General features: G+C 34.9%; 1 protein-coding gene across 1 annotated transcript; it reads right to left on the bottom strand.

Moving 5' to 3' along the window:
• Window positions 1–9,115: 9,115 nt before the first annotated feature.
• Window positions 9,116–11,774, bottom strand: LOC140009642 (pectinesterase 2-like). Its single transcript, XM_072055741.1, has 2 exons — window positions 10,856–11,774; window positions 9,116–10,056 (listed from the first exon to the last, which is right to left on the bottom strand). The coding sequence occupies exons 1-2, from the start codon at window positions 11,733–11,735 to the stop codon at window positions 9,365–9,367; spliced, it is 1,572 nt and encodes a 523-aa protein (XP_071911842.1). The 5' UTR covers window positions 11,736–11,774; the 3' UTR covers window positions 9,116–9,364.
• Between the last annotated feature and the right edge of the window lie 7,476 nt (window positions 11,775–19,250).

Raw genomic sequence — 19,250 nt, 5'->3', positions numbered from 1 at the left:
AGAAAAAACACAGAATCTTGCTTGCGGGTTTCAACGTTATTATGCAGGCGGGATTTTGACCTGCTTGCTTGTGAACATGTGCCACATTGCTTTGAAATTTTGTGACAAGAGGAAAGTTTTGTCTGATGAATGTATTTGTGAAATGACCTGAGTGGTGGTAGATGGGTTAATTGGGTCGGTTGCGTTACCCAATTGTTTATATCCATAAGTAAAATTTTATGATTCCCATACCCATCCCCTCACTTTTTCTTATTTATTTCTGATTTTTATTAGTTTTCATTAATTCACTAATATAACTTGTACACCTACCTTAAGGGCATTTATGGGAACAAAATTTCCTCTCTTTCCTGAAAACACTTTTTTATGTTTACTTTTGTGGTCATGGGCTGATTTTGTTACAAAATCAGAAACCTCAAGGGAGGTTAGTGTAATTGTGGAAACCTCAGGGGAGGTCAGTGAAATTGTCAGAAACCTCAGGGGAGGTTTCTGAAATTATCCCATTTATAAATGTTTGTAAGTAAAATTCAAAAAGTGTTACACTGATTTCTTACAAAACGAAAACTGGCAGGTTATCTCTTCAACATAAATTAAATTTTTTAAAAAAAAGAAATGGCCCATAAAATACCAACTCTTTGTGGGTTTCCTTTACATGAACAAATATTTTGCTCTTTATAGGTATTTCACTCTGAATCATGTAATTTATGTTAAATACATAAATGTTTGTAAGTAAAATTCAAAAAGTGTTGCACTAATATTTTTATGAAAGGGAAACTGGTAGGTTTTGTATTTAACATTAATTAAATATGTGAAAGCAAAAAAAAAAAGAAATTATAGGGTACAGCAATTTAATTAAAAAAAAGAAATATTAAAAACTAGCAATTTAATTAGTGACGACTTTTCTTGTCATTATAATCTTGAATAAATTAGTGATAACATTATGTCATCACTAAATTTTCTTTGATTTTGACTTAACAATAATGTCTTATTAATAGCATTTGATTATTTTTAATGAAAGTCTATTATAACCATAGAATTTGACTTTCGTTATTTTCAATTAATGATGTACTTTAGTGCTGGAATTATAAAAAATTGCAGGGCTAAAATATTTGCAAATTATAAAAGTATATTTTCACTTATATGTAATTAACAAATTTTGCCACCTATATTGATGAAAATTTGTGTTTTTGTACTAAAAAATAAAGAATAATACTATAGCAATAAAATCTATGCTTCAAACCAAATTAAAAATAAAAAAAACATGATGATTGGTCTCAAATGTTGGGAAAATGATTATTTTTATTGAAACTATGTTATAACCATATAATTTGAGTTTAATTATTTTCAATTACAAGATGTTCTTTAGTGCTGCAATTATAAGAAATTAGTATAAAATATTAGCAAATTATAAAAGTACATTTTCAATTATATGAAATTAACAATTTTTGCCACCTATGTTGATGAAAATTTTTATTTTTTGCTAAAAAATAAAGAATAATACTATAGCATTAAAATCTATGGTTCAAACCATATTACAAATCTAGAAAAAAACATGATTTTTGGTATCAAATGGAGGGAAAATGAGTGAAGTCAAAATTTTGATCAAATCATTAGTGAAAGTGCCGCGCAACAAAAACAATATCCAAAGCAAGACCAAAGCAATATCCAAAGCAACGGAACACTTGAGACAAACCTTCACCGAGCTGAAGTAAACAAAAGCTTCTGCACTAAGCACCAAAACAGAGCTTCCGCACTGAGCACAAAACAGAGCTTCCGCACGGCCTGATACTTTCACCCACACTTCTCTGGCTTCTCACTAGCATCACCATGGCTGTCCAGCATTAAAGTACAAGGTTTTCAGGTGGAAAGGTTCGTTTTCTCTCTCCTATACATTTTCCCCAATTTTTCCAAATCCCTAATATGTAAGATCCTTTTTGTTATCGCTACTGAGTCGCCTGGATTAAGCTGTGTAGCTACTTGTTTTAGCTTCAATATTTCGGGTTATCTGACCACAGGTTAGGGTAGTTTAGGATGGTCCGAGGAGCCAGTGCTCCTTATTTTCTGGAATGCATTAAAGAGGGAGGAGACAGAATTGTTGAAAATTGGAATGGAAGCCTATGTTGGGCATTCCGAGAGAAGGGATCGAGTTTTGTTTAAATAACTGGCCAATTAGGTGAGTAGTTCAAGGTTATTTCATTGACAGCGCAATTAATTTTTGTAGGCTTACCCAGTAAGCGAAGTTTTGAGCTTCCATGGTTTTGGTTTGCTGTCGTTGGAAATACTGATATATTAAATTTTTGTGGCCCTATTGCTAATTACGTAATACATGTCTTGGTTGAGAGTTAGGTGTAACCGTGACCAAAATCTTTTTCGTTTTCTTGGGTATATATCCCCTTATCCGATAAGGTTGCCATGAAAGGGGACAGAAATTGAGGGAATGGACGAAGGAATCATTTATGTCCACTGCCCAGTTCTTGTGAATTAGCAGCAACCAAGACTCTAGTCTCAGTGGGTCTATTTTGTCTAATATTTTCAGTTGCATTGCAATAAATTCTGGTATTGTTTTTTTAAAAAGAAAATTCTGGTTTAATGCCCTACTCGGTGCTTTAACCTTACCTCAACTGAGATAAAATGCCATGCCCAAAACCCCTAAAGATGGCTTTCAGGTGTTCTACTATTTTTTAATTCCCCTAAAGATGGCTATCAGATGTTTTATCATTTTGTCTTATTAGTAATTTCTAGTCTTATGAATCAGGTTCATCCCTGCATCTTTGTGTCAAACCTCTTTTATATGGCTCTGCCCTTTTTTGAATTGTTCTCCATTTAACTCTTTGGAAATCACTTTCTAACTCACTGCCAGAACTATAACTCTTTGGAAATCACTTTCTAACTCACTGCCAGAACTAGTTCTTTGGCAACTCCGTTACCTCAGAATATCCAGTTCCATTTCAAAGTAAGGGCCAGCCCTTGCCTTTTTAAAACCCTATTAGCTACATAACTGCCTTTACGCCTCAGGTCCAGATGAATCTGAGGACAGACATCTACCTAAGTTAGTCATCTCTAATGAAAGTTTTCCATGCTTTGATGCTTGGTTAACCGCAAACCTTCTTAGACAAGTATTGGTTTAGCCATGAATTGTTTCTTGGAAAATTTTTGATCAAATACTAAAAGTTAGAATTGTTTTTGGAGCATTTTACTGGACATGTTCGTGGAAGTTAAATAACCAGTGGACAACCAGAATGAGGCCAAATATGCACCTTACATTGCACGAGCATAAATTTAACTTTGATAAAACATTGTTATGATGAGTGTTGCTGAATACCTAAGACACAATAATTTTCTGTTGCTCCTAAGATGCTTTTGCCTTAAGACCTGAGCCATTGTTTGAGTCCCTAGGCCGAAGGAGCTGTCTGATTCAGGTGTTTCAAGCTATGTAAGCCACTGCAGTTAGTATCAGGAATCTTATTGCAATGCTTAAAAATGAAACTCTCTGTGGAATAGTTGATATAATATAGTCTTTAACATTTGTTAGTAGTAAATTGATGTGAACTAATGGCAAAAATAATGTAACTTCCATTATAGAAGGGCACGGAGAGTTTTTGCAGAAATGCTACTTAATTTCAGGTTTTTTGTTTCAAGCATATCTGCTTGGGACTGGTTTCTTATTGCTGCTAGATGAGATTTCTAAGTTTTCCCTTAATCTGCATTTTGACAGTTCTTGCGAGCTTCAGGATTACCTTAAGTTTACTTCCCTTTCTTGATTGTATTGGCTGCCTCGCAGAAGAAAAGAGAAAGGGTACAATGGGTGGGATAGATTTTCTAAGGCACCAAATATAATAGGGAAGAGTTCAGTCATTACTGCCATTAACAAAATCACATACTAAGGCTCTTCCAATGAAAATTCACAACAGTCATGGCCATTATAATTTATTTTTGAGTTGATAATATACTTCTAGATTATATAGTAGTGAATATACTTCCAGATTATATAGTAGTGAATATACTTCTCTCATGCGCACATAATGTGTGGACCTAATTTCTTCCCTTGTACTTATATTTTTTGGCTGTTGGCTGATGGATGATGGCTAGTCAAATAGTAACATTTGACAAAGCTAGACTATAACAGGTTGCTTATAGTTTCTAAAAGGAGAGAAATGGTGGTTATGTTTCTTCTTACTCATTTGAAGAATTGAAAACCTGAATCTGGTTATGAGAGCAGGTGGATGATAATGTTCAATTTGGCGAACAAATTGTTCCTTCAACTTTTGTAACTTTATGATAGTTATTCTGCTTTAAAATAGTGATTCTATGATACTTATGTTTCTTAAGTGTACAAACATGTAATGACTGCTAAAACATCTTGTTGGTCGTTTAGATCCTCAGTTATCTGTATGAGGTTTCATGGGTTGAGTTGTTCATTCATTTTCATTGCTGAATTATGGTACCATTCGACTTCATTACCAGCTACTAGTTCCTTATTTCCTGCCAGTTGTCAGTGCATGAATCAATGTTAATGAGTTTTTTTTTTCTGTTACTTTCTTTTCTGGGCCAGTAGATTACAGGCGATACTTCCCATTATGATGCTGTAGCAAATTCAGCTGCATCTGGAGTACAGTCTGCAGGCCTTAATTCTGGTTAGTCGATGTTAATGCAGGCAAGCACAATAAGAAATGATGAAATACTATTTGCATATTTAACCGAAGGGTTAAATTAACACCCTATATCTGAAATCTGCACTTTTGATGGCTTAATAAGTAGCATAGTTATATTGATTATGTACAGCACTTTTGTTATGATTGTATAGTTTATGGTTATGGTTATGGCTGATGTGTAGTTTTTGGTAACTTGTGGTCATTGTGGACTGTTTTTAGAGAGCTCTTAGTTGAGCTTATTGTTTTTGCTGTTGCTGTTGCTGTTGGAAACAAAAGACTAAGTCGCACTTTTTTAGTGGGGCTATAGCACACCTCTTCCTTTTCTTCCGTACTCCGTCCACTGACTCGTCTGTTTGGAACTCCAAATTAATTTTTTTTCTGTGATGAAGGAGATGAGAAATCTCTTTTAGTCAAGAGAAAGTCAAATATAGAGGGAACACTTGGGATCGGATTCCTAGTCAATTGAAAATTCTTTAATAGAACTGTCAACCAGCTGCCAATTCGTGACCTGTTTGGGCAGCGCAATATTATAATACTCGTGGACTAAAACATTTAGCTAACTTCATAAATTTGATGGAACCTCACTTTGGGACTGGGGAGGATTGAGAGAGACGTTGGAAAGAGTGGAGCCAGTCAAGTGGATTCCACTGCCTCTTTGCCTCCATGGGATGGGATGACGGATACCAAATGCTGAGGCTGTTAATTTGAGGTCCGAATCTGTTTGCTACTGGGATAGGCAGTTTTGCGAAAATGGTGGTACGTTGGCTATTATTTAGTGCAGTTTTCAAACCCCTTTGGTCCCCTCCTCTACTCTACCTGGGGTGGTGCAGTTAGTGGCCCAAAAGCTTGCTTTTGCGTACCTGATATGCAAAATGTGACCTATTTAAAACGAGTACCAGCCGTAGCTTAGATCGAGAGGTGGTTGAATTATTGAATACTCCTATCATTTTTTGGGCTGGCTAGCTTTCTATTTTCCTGCGCCCTTTCTCTAATCCACATCATGGAGTTGCTGGCACTCTGTTTTGTCCAGCACCAACCGATCATTATTGGAGGATTCCACATCATGGAGTTGTCTTGATTCAATTTGGTACTGACCATTTGTTTCCTCTCGGAGAAGGCATTAGAAAGATTTTTTATTTTTTTTACAAAAACACACCAGTAGTAATTTGTGTTCAAATTCCTATGCGATCTGATGTCTGCCGCTCGTAATTAGAAGCCATTGTGCTCCACAAATTTAAAGGCATTGTACTGAAGAAAGTTTCGATCAAGTTACATTTAGCCTAAAGGTTGCATCGGACAAGAGGACTTATGCAGTGTTGTAGAGAGCTCTTTAGTTGAGCTTATGCAGTGTTGTATTTGTATAGATTGGACTGTGATTTCTAATTTCTTGTTGGTGTTGTAATATGTGGGCCCAAATTATATGAGGTTCTTAATGAATTGTAATTTTTGTCTTAATAATCTAAGTCTCATCACTTGTTCTTTATTATTGTACTCCTCCCCTTACCTACTTCTTTTACTCTTTTATGACAGATAAATGCTATTCATACTAGCTTTTGGAAGATATCTATGGTTATGGTTGAAGAACGTTGAAGACAAAATTGCCTTTTGCTCATGGAGTGGTTCATTTAGATGTTTTTCAATTTCTTAAACTGTGATTGCTTTTGTACTTGTACCTTATGTATAAGTGATATTTTGGACAAATGTTATTTTTGTAGGCATTAGTTGGGTAATGTACACTTGAATTTGGCATTTGAGAATGCTATATTATTACCATGTAATCTAATGCAAATACTTTTGGTTATCAATCGTTCATGTTTATTTGTATGGTTTGTTTAAAATCAATGATTTAGCAATGATTACAGGCCAAATTATGACTATTAAGCTATTGAGAAATTATCTAATGACAAAAAAAAGTTGTCACAAAATAGAAAATAAAAACTCCTTGTCACAACAGAGACTGTCACTAAATCTAAGCTACATTTGTGACGACAATTGTTATCAGTAAAATAGTTATATACAATGGCTTTCGGTGCTTTTTAGTGACGACTTTAAGTAGAGCATTTTTGACAAAAGGTCAAGTCGTCAATAAAACACTTCCGGATTGTTGTCACTAATGACAACTATTTAGTGACGACCTGAAGTCGTCACTAAATAGTTGTCATTAGTGACAACAATCCGGAAGTGTTTTATTGACGACTTGACCTTTTGTCAAAAATGCTCTACTTAAAGTCGTCACTAATGAGAACTATTTAGTGACGAAATTTTAGGTCGTCACTGTTTACTTTTACCGACGGGGATTTAGTGACGACTTTGTGACGATCAAAAAGTCGTCAATAAAAGGTATTTGTGACGATATTTGTATGTTCTGTGATGACTTTGTGTTGTCACTGATGAACAATTTTCTTGTAGTGACCTCTAAAGCCCTAAGAAAAACTGTGAGATGATGTTTATCTCCTAGCTTAAGTGAATCTCCAAATGATTTTGAGGTTGGATGGTAATTTGTAGAGGATTTGGAGCAAGAATTGAAGTGAAATGGTGAAGAGTTTTTCTCTTCTTCTTCCTTGGAGTGTTGGCCGGCTATGGAGAGTGAAGAGAGAGGGTGGGCTGATGAATGAAGCTTCTTGGAGAAGCTTGAGTGTTTGTGGTTAAAAGTTTGAGCAAAAGTCAACTACGAATAGTACTCGCGCGCGCGTGTCGTGTCTGTTTTCTCTCGGGTTTGTTTCACTTGTGCACTAAACCTCTAATGTACTTCCTTTAACATTACTCTTAGTAGTCTAGTATTAATTTCTTAAATCTCCATTGGGTCGATTTGACGCGAAAAACGCGAACTTCCAATTCGCGTTTGATAAAACGAAACTTAAGAGAAATTCTTGTAACGATAATATAACTCACTAATACTAGGGTAAATAATCCTAAAAATAACTATTTTTGAAATAAAAACATGAGTCCTCACAAGTATTAATTCCTCAAATCTCCAATTAGTTTGTACAGGCGCGACTTTCGGGAAACTTTCGACGCGCACACGGTATAAACTTAAATTTTAACTCACTCACATCTAATCTATCAATTAACTTTTCTTAGTCCACTATTGATCATTCTTAATTCTCCAAGATTATTGCACTCTCAAATCGAATTTTACCTCGAAAATGTGTACTCATTATTCCTTACTAAACGAGCCTCCGAAAAATAAATTTTACTAACAAAACATTTTAAAAACATAAGCAAGGCATTGTTCCATGTAAATGGATTTAAAATGACTGAAATAAATTATTCGGAGAAAACGGGTGAATAAATAATTAAATAAGCCAGTAAAATAAGATAAAAATAAGAAAATTTTCGGGTCCTCACAAATGCTCTGTTTAATGGGGTATAAGTCAAATTGTGTAGGTAAAAAAAATCATAAAATTTGCACCATCAAAACTAGACTTAATGTGCTAAAAATCTTTAGAAGATAGCACTTGGTGATTTGAACCATAAACTGGTCCAAATTCAGCCGCAAGTCAGTACAATTTCCTATCCTTAACTGTACAAGTTACGATTTCCAGCCAAATATATGAACATTTTGATATTTATAGACAATGAACCAGAGTTCGAATTTTATATTGTTGGGAAGATGTTCCAATGTAGTTTCAAACTTAATTAACGACACTTTTGACTTTTCAACATCAAGTTATGAATAGTTTTCTAAAACTACACAGGGATGACCGATAGCTGCGGAATTGGTTAGAACTCAATGTGTTTTTAGCTATTAACACCTAAAATCATTTCAATTTCGTGTGCATATCCGTGTCAGATGTTTGGCTACAGATCAATAGCAACATATGCAAGAAATCACACCAGTAAAACAAATTTATATCTATCCAATCTCATTTCTTACAACCAACAGTTATTTGAGTTACCATATTCAAAGAAACCACTAAGATTCCACTGCATAATCTTTAAATTCAGCTCACGAAATTTAAGAAGACTTGGTTCTTTACCTCAGATTTGACTGAAATTGGTAGATGATAATCTTTCTCCCCTGCTCTCCAAGTCTCTGCCTGCCTCGTGTGTCTCTGTATCTTGTGATTCTTAAGACAAAATTATAAAAATCATAAAGTAAGGCGGTGAGCTATGGATAGATGTTGGAAAATTTACAATCTGGCTCCCAACTTATTTTTGCAATTATAAAGAATATCTCCACTTGTATTAATTCTAATTTAGGCAATTATATTTTGGGTAGCGAAGTTTGTATATTACACATAACAACTAACATGCTGTTTTATAAAATTGGTAGCCATGTGGCAATCCATGGACATATCTTGTTATTATTTTATTTATCAGGTAGATTATAATTATGCGTTACGCTCTTTGGAGGAAAAAATAATAAATCATGCTTTAGGCAATTTCACAATTCCATATGTATTCCTTATCCAAATCCAAACTATTAAATATGGTAGAGTTAAATGATGCGAAGCACCAGCAGTACACAAACGTACTTTGGTGTAGAGCAATTTGCTTAACTTGATTCAAAGCTAAAATACAAATACCTTGGTGTAGAGCAATTAAATCACTTTAATTTCATTACATTTTTTAAAAATTTCAATGCATCTTAGAATTGAGACATTTTCTATCCCAAACAGTCGGGAAAGAATGATTAAAGGACAAAAAAATAATTAACGAAACAATGGTCAAAATTGAAATGTGTACATAGAAACAGTAGAGAGACTTAAAGGTTAGAGTCCTGCAGCGAAAGGCACATTAGTTGCGGGCAGCCATGACCGACCGGCAATGAAATTTGCAACAGTGAATCGAGATGCTTCAGTTGGATTAGTTATGACATGGTAACCGCGCCATTTCACTCTTCTGCTTGTAGAAGAACCCGGGCCGGAGTTCTTATACTCTCCATAATACAAGGTGTTGAGAGCAAAATTGCCATCCCACTCTAACCATCCAGCAGGATCCACCAACGAGTCAAGGTATGTCTGAATAAAAACAGTTCGAGAATATTGTTTCCATGGTCGTCCCAAGTATGTTTTGAATGAACTCAGCACTGGTCTGAGGTCTGATGCAGCCATAACACGGGAATTATGGATTGAAATCCCAGTGTTTTGGTTAGGATCAGTGCGACCTTGTGCTGTTATGGTGTTTTTCTGCTTATCCATTGGCCTCCTCGCGTATATCATGCAGTTCTGGAGAACCACGGCAGCATTCCCAAAAATGAAGTCCACCGTGCCGTAGATATAGCATTCTTTGTAAAATTGGCGTTGGGAATGGACATATAGGGTATCTTGGTAGCCTTCAAAGCCACAGCGATGGAAGACAGAAAGATCGGATCCTGAGCGAAGTGCAACTGCTTGGTGGTTTTGTGGTGCTGCTGTGTTTCGGAATGTAATGCCTTGAGCAATAAATCCATCACCAGTCACAGCTGATATTCATACATTAAATGAAAAAAGGATCAGCAACGTTTTACAATGTATGTGATGCTATATGATGTCTATGCATTTGTAACTAAAACGTCAATGTTTGGTAAAGTTAGACAGTACTGCACCAAAGCTCGCAAATGCTAAGTTTAGCTGGATATGCATTGTTAACTAATCTATAATACTGTGATGCAAATACTCTCGAGGTTGGCAAAGTCAGACAACATGACACTAAAGATTATCAGAAGCTTTCTAGAGATTATTGGATTTACGTGGTCAGGAACTGATCACAGTCATGGAAATTTAAGAGCTCCAGTCGATCAACGTGGCGAATTATTCAAACGGAAGGACTTGATCTGATGAGTTTTTAATTTTTTGAAAGTGATATTTACCTAAATATACTGAACAAACGAAGTTTCTATATTAATTGATGATATGAGTATTTCATCAGAAACTTGAAAGGAAAAAAAGTGATTTTTCTTTTTGTGGATAATAATTGCATATCACGCATTCTGTGATTTTCAAAATAACAGACACAATGTCTGCGTCTGAGATTTTTTAAAAATATATATTAAGAGTGTTCACTTTTTAAGGGTGGATTTATCTAAAATTTAAGTATAATGTTAGGATTAGATTGTGAGAATGATTTGTATGAAAACACTGTTAATAGTTTATATAGGTATGTAACTTTCAAAGTTTCAATTTCTATAATCTTGACGTTATCTTTTTTTTTTTTTTTTATTAAGTCAAAGGTACCTTAAAATTAATAGTAAAGCAAATACATGCAAATTAAGAAGGACTTACCAACAGTAGCAGAGTCAAAGGTGGTGGATCCTCCGCCAACACTTCGGCTGCCGGTGATAATCGTGTCACGCATACCAGCGCCAAGCAACATGATGTTCTTCATTTTATTGCCGATCTCAAGGTTCTCTCTGTAATTACCTCGCTTTACTTGTATCACAAACCTCCCGCTACCACTTCTTTTCGCGGCAGCATCAAGGGCAGCCTTAATGGTCCGATAATTCCCAGAACCATCTTGAGCCACTATGAGATTTGGCCTTACCAAAGATGACTGAAGCAGCTTTCGGTCTCCAGGCGTTACCCAAGTTGGGAATCCATCTTTATATGTTTGCTTCTCTACTGAAACGTTAATGTTATTGTTAAGAGCCAATGTGTTGCATATCAACTTGGAAACGTTGTTGCTCATGAGAGGCAACACAAAGTCAGAAACACCGAGCTCCTGGAACCCTGATCGACAAGTCTCGAGGTTCGTCAGAGCTGTACTTAGCCACGTTTGAACATCAAAATCGGTGCACTTGGTATTGGAGTCTAGGGTTCGGTTAAGTTGAAGAATGGTGCTTTCGTAGAGCTTCAAACAATCGGCCCATGCAGCCTTTTCGCGCTCATTTCTACATTTACTCTCGAGGTTCTCGGTATGAGTCTTGGCTTTGAGAGCTCGCTCTAGGGTTATTTGCATAGCCATCTTCTTGACATCGGCTTTTTCTTTAGGCATGAAGTGGTTTGTACCATGGTTTAAGAAGAAATAGTTGCATTGTTCTGGGTAAGGAGTCTGGTTGCACCACCAGTTGATATCACCGGAGGAAGGATTTTTGGAAAAGCCAGGGGAAAAAAATGAAGACAAGGAAATGAAGGTAAAGAATAGCCACCCTATCTTGGTTGCCATTGTTGCAATTTTTGGGTATGGTCCGTTGAGATTTGTATAGTGAATTTGTGATTGTATGGTTTCGACAAGGGCGGAGTCTCTCTTTATCTAGTGGAAAAAGTCGGGGGAGTGACAGGTTGGCCAGGTTTGAATGGAGAACTGTAGCTGCGGATTACAAAATTGACAGTTGACAAAGGCAACAAAGTGTGGCCAAGTCAAAAGCAATAAACGAGTGTAAAGAATATTCTCATACCTCAAGCTTTTTGTTTTATGGGCTTCATTTTTAATTTATGATATCTGTCTGTTGCTCCATTCTCAATCATACATGCATCCAATGAAGAATTTTAGGAAACTAAATCATATTTAACTTAGTTGAATAATTTGTAACCAGCCATGCAATAGCAGTCTCGACTCTTTTATTTATTAGTATTACGCGTGAAAGCTTGGGGCTGACCTTAGCGCATTTGATCTTATCTTTTCTTTTTAACACAAAAATCCATTTACAAAAAATAACTTTAAAAATAGATATGATTAAATGATAGATACAACATGAAAACTCCAAAAGGCCAAGTGGATCATCTTTTAATTTATATTTGTCATGTCGTGTTGTCCTATAAATTGTTGTCATTAATGTAGGATTTTCCTTCACACAAATCCAAGTTAATGCTGAAATTATAACTAGCCAGCGGAACAAGTAATTCTGATTTCTTTTTTTTTTTGGATGATGGCACTAATATCATTTTTGCACACAATTGAAGATGAATTAATGTAGAATTAGAGTATTTGTTTTAAGCGGTAAATTAAACTTGCAATTATGATATATCTCAGGCACTTTATCATAGTACTTCTACATCGAATTTAGGCTTTAACATGGTTGGCACGCATTAGATCATTGATGAACGGCTATAGTCTTCGTCTTCTTAGATTTTGGATCTAGGGAAGGCTTTTGCCGGATCCATAACTTAAGGTGCGTTTGATAAAATTGAATTTTGAAAACTGAAATCTAAAATCTAAATTTTGAATCTATTAAATTATTGAATTGTTAAATATTAAATTAAATGCATGTAAGCATATATCACATTCAGTGATAAGTGAATAACTTATCACTTATTTTTTAAAGCAAGTTTTGCCCAAAAAATTGAATAGCACTTAATTAATTTAGATATTCAATTTTTTATTATCAAATATATCTGAATATATTAAACTCATTAAATTTAAGTGTTGAATTGCGTTATCAAACAGGGACTTAAATCTAAAAGAAATTGTCCCCCTAGTATTCATCATATTTAGTGTCAATCAACAACTAATTGTGTTAGCAACATGGTCGGTGCCTTTGGGTTCTATATTAGACATTGGCTGTTACACCATATTTAAATAAAAGGACAAGTATCTCGTCTTATAAATAGTGTAACATAAAGTGTGACATAATGATCCAAAACCGTGTTTATTATTGTTTATGAAAAAGAAAAAGAAAAAAAAAATCGCCGCTTGAACAAAAACTTATTTGGTGAATGTCATTCTTTTTAAATGGACCGTCTACCCAGACGTTTCGGGTTTGTTTCGCCGGCCCATCTTTGAAGCAAAATCCAATTCAAAGACTATTAAAATTGCAACACGATGATAATTACAACCTATCAAGCTTTTGATTAAGAAATTCCAATGTGTGGAGAGCAGTTTTACTTATTTAGAGAATTTCTACATTTCAGGTTAAAAATGGCTCACTTGCATGTGAGCAAACAATACTACAGTAGGCGGAGCAAACTTTTAATAGTTAAAACTAAGGGCTTATTTGAATTGCATTTTTTACAGAAAAATTTTGTGGGTTTGCGTGAGACCATTTGCTTGTCATTTTTTATAATTACTTTTTTATTTCATATACATCACATAGGAAAAAAATTGTGTCATAGTATATTTTTCTACAAAAATTTTCAAAAAATTACAAATCAAATGGGCTCTAATCTCTACAGTAAAATTATATACTCCCTCCACCCTAATTTTTTATTGTGTTTCGGAAATTTATCTTTTTAAAAATAGTGATTTTATTGTGATATTTATATTTCTTTTTCCAATTTTATCTCTTAATATTTAAAATTTAAATTTGTATGTAACATGCACACAATTTAAGGAAGGGACGATCTTGAACAAAAATAAAAAGAATTTTGATTTTTTAACACAACAAACATTTCAAAACATTGCAAAACGCTTTCAATGAAGCGAAAGAGGCATCCTAAAAATGGTTTTAAACATTGCAAGGTATATTGATGAATTTTACGTAAGTTTTAATTCTCCTAATCTTTAAAAAAATAATTATCTGTTTCAATTAAAGATCCAACTAAATTTCCTTTTTAATAACATGTGTGTGATTTCGCAACACTTTCCAGGCATTTCTACTACACTTTTCATGCGTTGGTGTTCTAGAGAAAGCAGAAATTTAATAACAAACGTGCTTTGCCTGCCTGCCTGCCTGCCAGCCAGCACCTAACTGGGCTGGTGGATTAGCAGATTTGACCGTCTCATCAATTGACTTTTATAAGTGATTATATGCCCGAAGATTGCTAGGCTAGACCAAAGATGGCTACCAACGCGTTGACTAATACGAAGAGATACCACACGTGTCCGGCACCCATCAACACAGAAGCAAAGGAATGGTTTTCATCCCTTTGTAAATTACACTAAACCCCCTGTAAGTATTGTTTATTAAAATTTGCCTCCTAAGTTCCTTTCATTAGAACTTTGCTCCCTGTGACCAATGGTCAAAGTTCAAAGATAATATTTGCTTCCAAAAGACGTCTACCCTTAAATATTAAGTATTCAATTTAGTTAACTTTTTTTTATGTACCACTATTTCCTTCCATTTACAATTGTTATATTTATACCTAAACTAAATTTTTATATTTATTGTACTGCATTCTTTTACTTGTGCTGAGGTGTTTTTTGTCTGTCAATTTCCAATTTTATCCTACCAGTTGGGTATTCGCTATTGAGAGTCAGAGAGATGAAAAAACCTTATAATCTTCATTCATTGTAAGACACATATTAGAAGACATCAGATATTTCTTGCATTAGAAAGAATATTTAATCTAGAAATATTTGTTGTCAAAAATACAAATAGAGAAGTTAGATAGTGGAATACTATCCAAAACAACAAATAAAAAATAAAATAATAGAAAAGAAATTGCTAGAGCAAATAAAAAATTCTGTTGTATGTGTAGAAGTAGTCATATTAGGTGACAGTATGATCGAATTGTAGAATGTAGATGAAGAAAGGAAAAATAAAACAAAATAGGAAAGAAGGGCCACTTAATTTGGCAGTTCATAGTAAAGAGTGTGAGGACTCGCAAATTTTCTTATTTTAAATTTCTATTACGAGCTCATTTAAATATTTATTTGGCCAATTGCCCCGAATATTATTTTCTAACCTTTTTAGACCTAATTATATGGATCTATAGCTTAATTATATTTTTAAAGTGACTTGTTTCAAAGTTTAATATTCGAAGGCTCGTTAAGTGAAAGTAGTGAATACGCGATTGGAGTCAATAATTGATTCGAGAATACAATAAACATAGAAAATTAGAGACTTGTATATTAGTCTTAAAATAGGTAATTTTATACGTAAGTATTCGAGTATTAATTAGTGAAGCTATCGTTATAAGAATTTCTTGGAGATTTCGCTTTATCGCGCAAAAATCGGAAGTATGCGTTTTTACACGCGCGATTTAATTGAGGGACTTTAGACCCTTATTTTGGGACAATTAAGATTGAATAATATTAATATGAATATAAGTGCATTAGAGGTTTAGTACACTAGTGAAATAAACTCGAGAAGAATCAAGCACAAAACGCGCGCGTGCGCGCGTGAAGGAGAGTTGACTTTTGGGTGAACTTGGGCCACACATTAACGCTTCTCTTGAAAGCTTCCTTTGATCAAACACTCCCTCACTTTTCTCTCTCATTTGGCCGGCCATCAAGAGGAGGAAAATACCAAGGAGCTCTTCAATTTTTCTTCTCCATTTCTTCACAAAATCATCACCCATTTCACCTCAAATTGTAACCATACCTAGCTAAACACTTGGTGACCATCTTAAGCTACAAAAGGGGGCTGCTTTCCACGGTTTTCTTGGGCTAACGAGGCCCGAAAATTTCTGTTTTGCCCATCAAAAGAGGTAATGGACGATCAACCTTGAAAATCTTGATTTATGGAAGTAGTGGTGCACATATAAGCTCATGCATGCATGTGGGTAGCTTGTTTATGTTGGAAAAATTATTGTGTGGGCTCTATGAACTCCCACTTGGATTGGATGGACTGATTTGATGAATGATGATGCTATTAATGTTGGTTTAGTGCTTAAATTAGTGGAATAATGTTGGGTTGTTGGTAGAAATTCAAGGAAGGTTCAATGAACAAAAGTGACCATTTTACCCCTACCATGTTCGTGCACTTTGGTGTGAAATTTTGAGATTCTACTGACTTCTTTGTGATGTATACATGTTATATGAATGGTGTAGAAAGTTTCATTGAAAAATAACATGATTTGGTTGGTCAATTGTAGTGATTTCAAAGGTTTAGCAAAACTGGAAAATTTTCCCGGATTGCCCAGGTAGTCCTTTTCTTTCGGCCATAACTTTTTACTCCGATGTCAAAATCGGGTGCCATTTGTGGCACTAGAAACTAGACATTTCCAGATTTCCAACAGTATAAAATACACATCCTGATTCCGTATGAGTAATCCGTACCAACCGTTTGAACTTGGCTGCCCTGTTTCGTTAGTTCCCTAGAAGGCAGAATATGAACTACAACTTGAGGCTCCAATTTGGACTAGTTGTGGACAGATTTTGAAAATGATTTCTTCTGAAAAATTGTAGCTTTATGAATATATTTTTTAACGCCACCAACCACGTCCAATTCCGAGTAGAATTGAGTGATTTGTGGGCGTATTTCGAAACTGACTTCTAGAAGGAAAACCCTCCTTTTGGGCAGATTTGTTACTAAACTTGATTGAGACTTGTTAATTCGAGATTCTTGGTGTTAATTGTAAGGCCCGAAAACAACCCTCTTTTCTAGGCGACCACACAATGGAGTAGTAAATGAGAAAGCACAAATGCTTGTGAGTAGAAGAGATAAATAAAGTACAGATTTCAAACGTAACAATAAGTAAATAAAAAGGAAAGAATAGCAAACCAATTAACTACACAGCTCCTCTTGAGCTTGTAGATAAATTCAACCAAGCTACTTCAAGTTGATGAATTACAATCACTCTTGTGTACAAAGGAAGGTTCACCTCCTCCTTGCCCTGAACTCCACTCGGTCAAGCCAGGACGTTTTACTATCCCTCAGGACAACCCTCACAGAGCTACACTCATGAAGTATTCACACACAAATGAAAAGCTTACAATGAACCTCACACCACTAATACTACAAATCTTCTTTGAAGAGTATTTTCTCACTAAAATCACTCTAGATCTTTTGTATCTTCAGTGTGCCAAAGTTGTTTAAAGTATCTGACCATCCACTATTTATATAGGACCAAGAAAGTGCCTCATTAATGCTTCCAACGGATAGAAAGTAGCTGAAGAGTCAGCTAGCCGTTGGAGTATCGGACGTCCGATGCTTGTGTCCGATACTGTCGGACATTCGATGCTTGCGTCCGACAGCAGGCAGTGAGTTTGAAAATTTTTCTTCACTTCTATCGAACGTCCGGTAGGCTGGTTTTCTGCGTCCGAAGATATGATGTAAAACTGAGAATTTTTCTTCAATTCCTTAGGATGTTCAGTAGGCTAGTTTTCTGCGTCCGAAGATACTCAATGGTTGTCGGACGTCCGATGCAGTCTTTTTGAGCGTCCAACAGCTTTCAGCAACCTTTGTCTTCTTTCAATTGCACTTGTTCATGGAATCAAATAACTTCATAACTGAAAGTATATCTTAAAGAGATATTAGTATCATCCATTTGTTTTGTAAATATCAAAAGATAGGGATCAAGATCAACATTCTCCCCCTTTTTGATGATGACAAAACAATGGATGGAAAGAAACAAAAATAAGTATAGGCTCCCCCTCAATCATTGCATCCAAAACTTTCAAGAGCCAAACTCATAATCTCAGAATAACTCCCCCTTACTCATTGCAACCATTTCTCCTCCTTTTGTCATCATAAGATGAGAGTAAAAACTAGCTACCATAATCCAATAACAATAACAAAGAATCCAATATTCCAAATAAAAACAGAGAAATGACAGCAATAACTATCATATCACAGAGAATTGATATCAAAAAGGAGTATCAAAAAGAGAAATAACAATCAAAATAATTATCAGACCAAATCATCATTAGATCAGAATTGTTCTTTACTCCCTTTTTAACATCATACAGATCCAATAATATTCAAAAAATATCAGCGAAAACTCAGATCAAAATATCAAAAATATCAAAAGAAAAAAAAACATAATGAACGAGAATTACTGCAATGATTAATAAAATCTCTTACTTGTTAAAGTTAACATCATGTCTAACTATCCACATGCATTTTATGCTTTTTTTTTATATTTTTTCTCACATAGCAATCACTTTTCATGTGACCTTTTTGATAACAGAAATTACACATAACCAAAGAGTTATTCACATGAACGGGTTTAATAAATCTGACTTGCCTTTTCCTATGGATAGCAAACTCATTTGCATATTGATTCAGTCTTATCTGATGAGTGCCAAAATGAGGTTTTGATTTATTACTTTGAAAACAGTCTTGTTTTTTATATTGGAGCAACTCATTTAAACCATCCATTCTTCTTTTCAAATCACCTTGTTCCTTTTTGAACAATTCACAAAGCTTTATTTTTCTATCAAGTTCAAAGTGTAAAGCAGTCTCACTCTTTTTGAAGAAATCATTTTCAGCATTCAACTTTTTATTTTGTTGAAAAAGATTTGCATTATCTCGAAGCAAAAAACTAATTTTCTGTTTTAACTCCTTGTTTCTAGCATAAGATTCTTTCAAACTATCATGCAATTTTATAATGAAAGATTCAAGATCATCATCACTTTCATCATCACTTTCAAATTGAGAGTTACAAGTTGTTACCTTATCATCTCCAATGGCCATGAAAGCCAATTGAGCAGATTCTTCTTCCTCTTCAATTTCACCATCGGAGTTGCATTCATTCCATGTGAACTGGAAGTTATTGAATCTGGGTTTTCTTTCACCTTTTCTCTTCTTCACTGGACACTCACTTGTATAATGTCCAGGTTGGCTGCATTCAAAGCACTTGTCATCTTGCTTTTTGTTGGCCTCATATCTTCCTTTATTTCTTACATTGTTGAATTGATTAGAATCTGAATTGCTAGATCCTCCTCTTCTAAATCTCTTTTTGTTGAGAATCCTCTTGAAACTTCTTGTGATGAGAGCAAGATCACTGTCATCAACTTCCACATCTTCTTCATCTAGGGAGGCAGAATCATCTTCATCTTGAGATGCATTTAAAGCAATGCTCCTTCTTACTTTCGCATCCTCCTCCTCTTGCACTTTGGATTTAAATTTCAGCTCAT

The sequence above is a fragment of the Coffea arabica genome, chromosome 6e, assembly GCF_036785885.1.
Source record: "Coffea arabica cultivar ET-39 chromosome 6e, Coffea Arabica ET-39 HiFi, whole genome shotgun sequence".
Lineage (NCBI taxonomy): Eukaryota > Viridiplantae > Streptophyta > Magnoliopsida > Gentianales > Rubiaceae > Coffea > Coffea arabica.
The sequence above is the reverse complement of the archived record's forward strand: the minus strand, read 5'-3'. Positions and strand labels throughout refer to the sequence as shown.

Coding starts and splice junctions, on each gene's coding strand:
- LOC140009642 (XM_072055741.1), bottom strand. CDS start 11,735: ATGGCAACCAAGATAGGGTGGCTATTCTTTACCTTCATTTCCTTGTCT. Junction 10,057..10,855: donor CTTTGACTCTGCTACTGTTG/GTAAGTCCTTCT, acceptor TATGAATATCAG/CTGTGACTGGTGATGGATTT.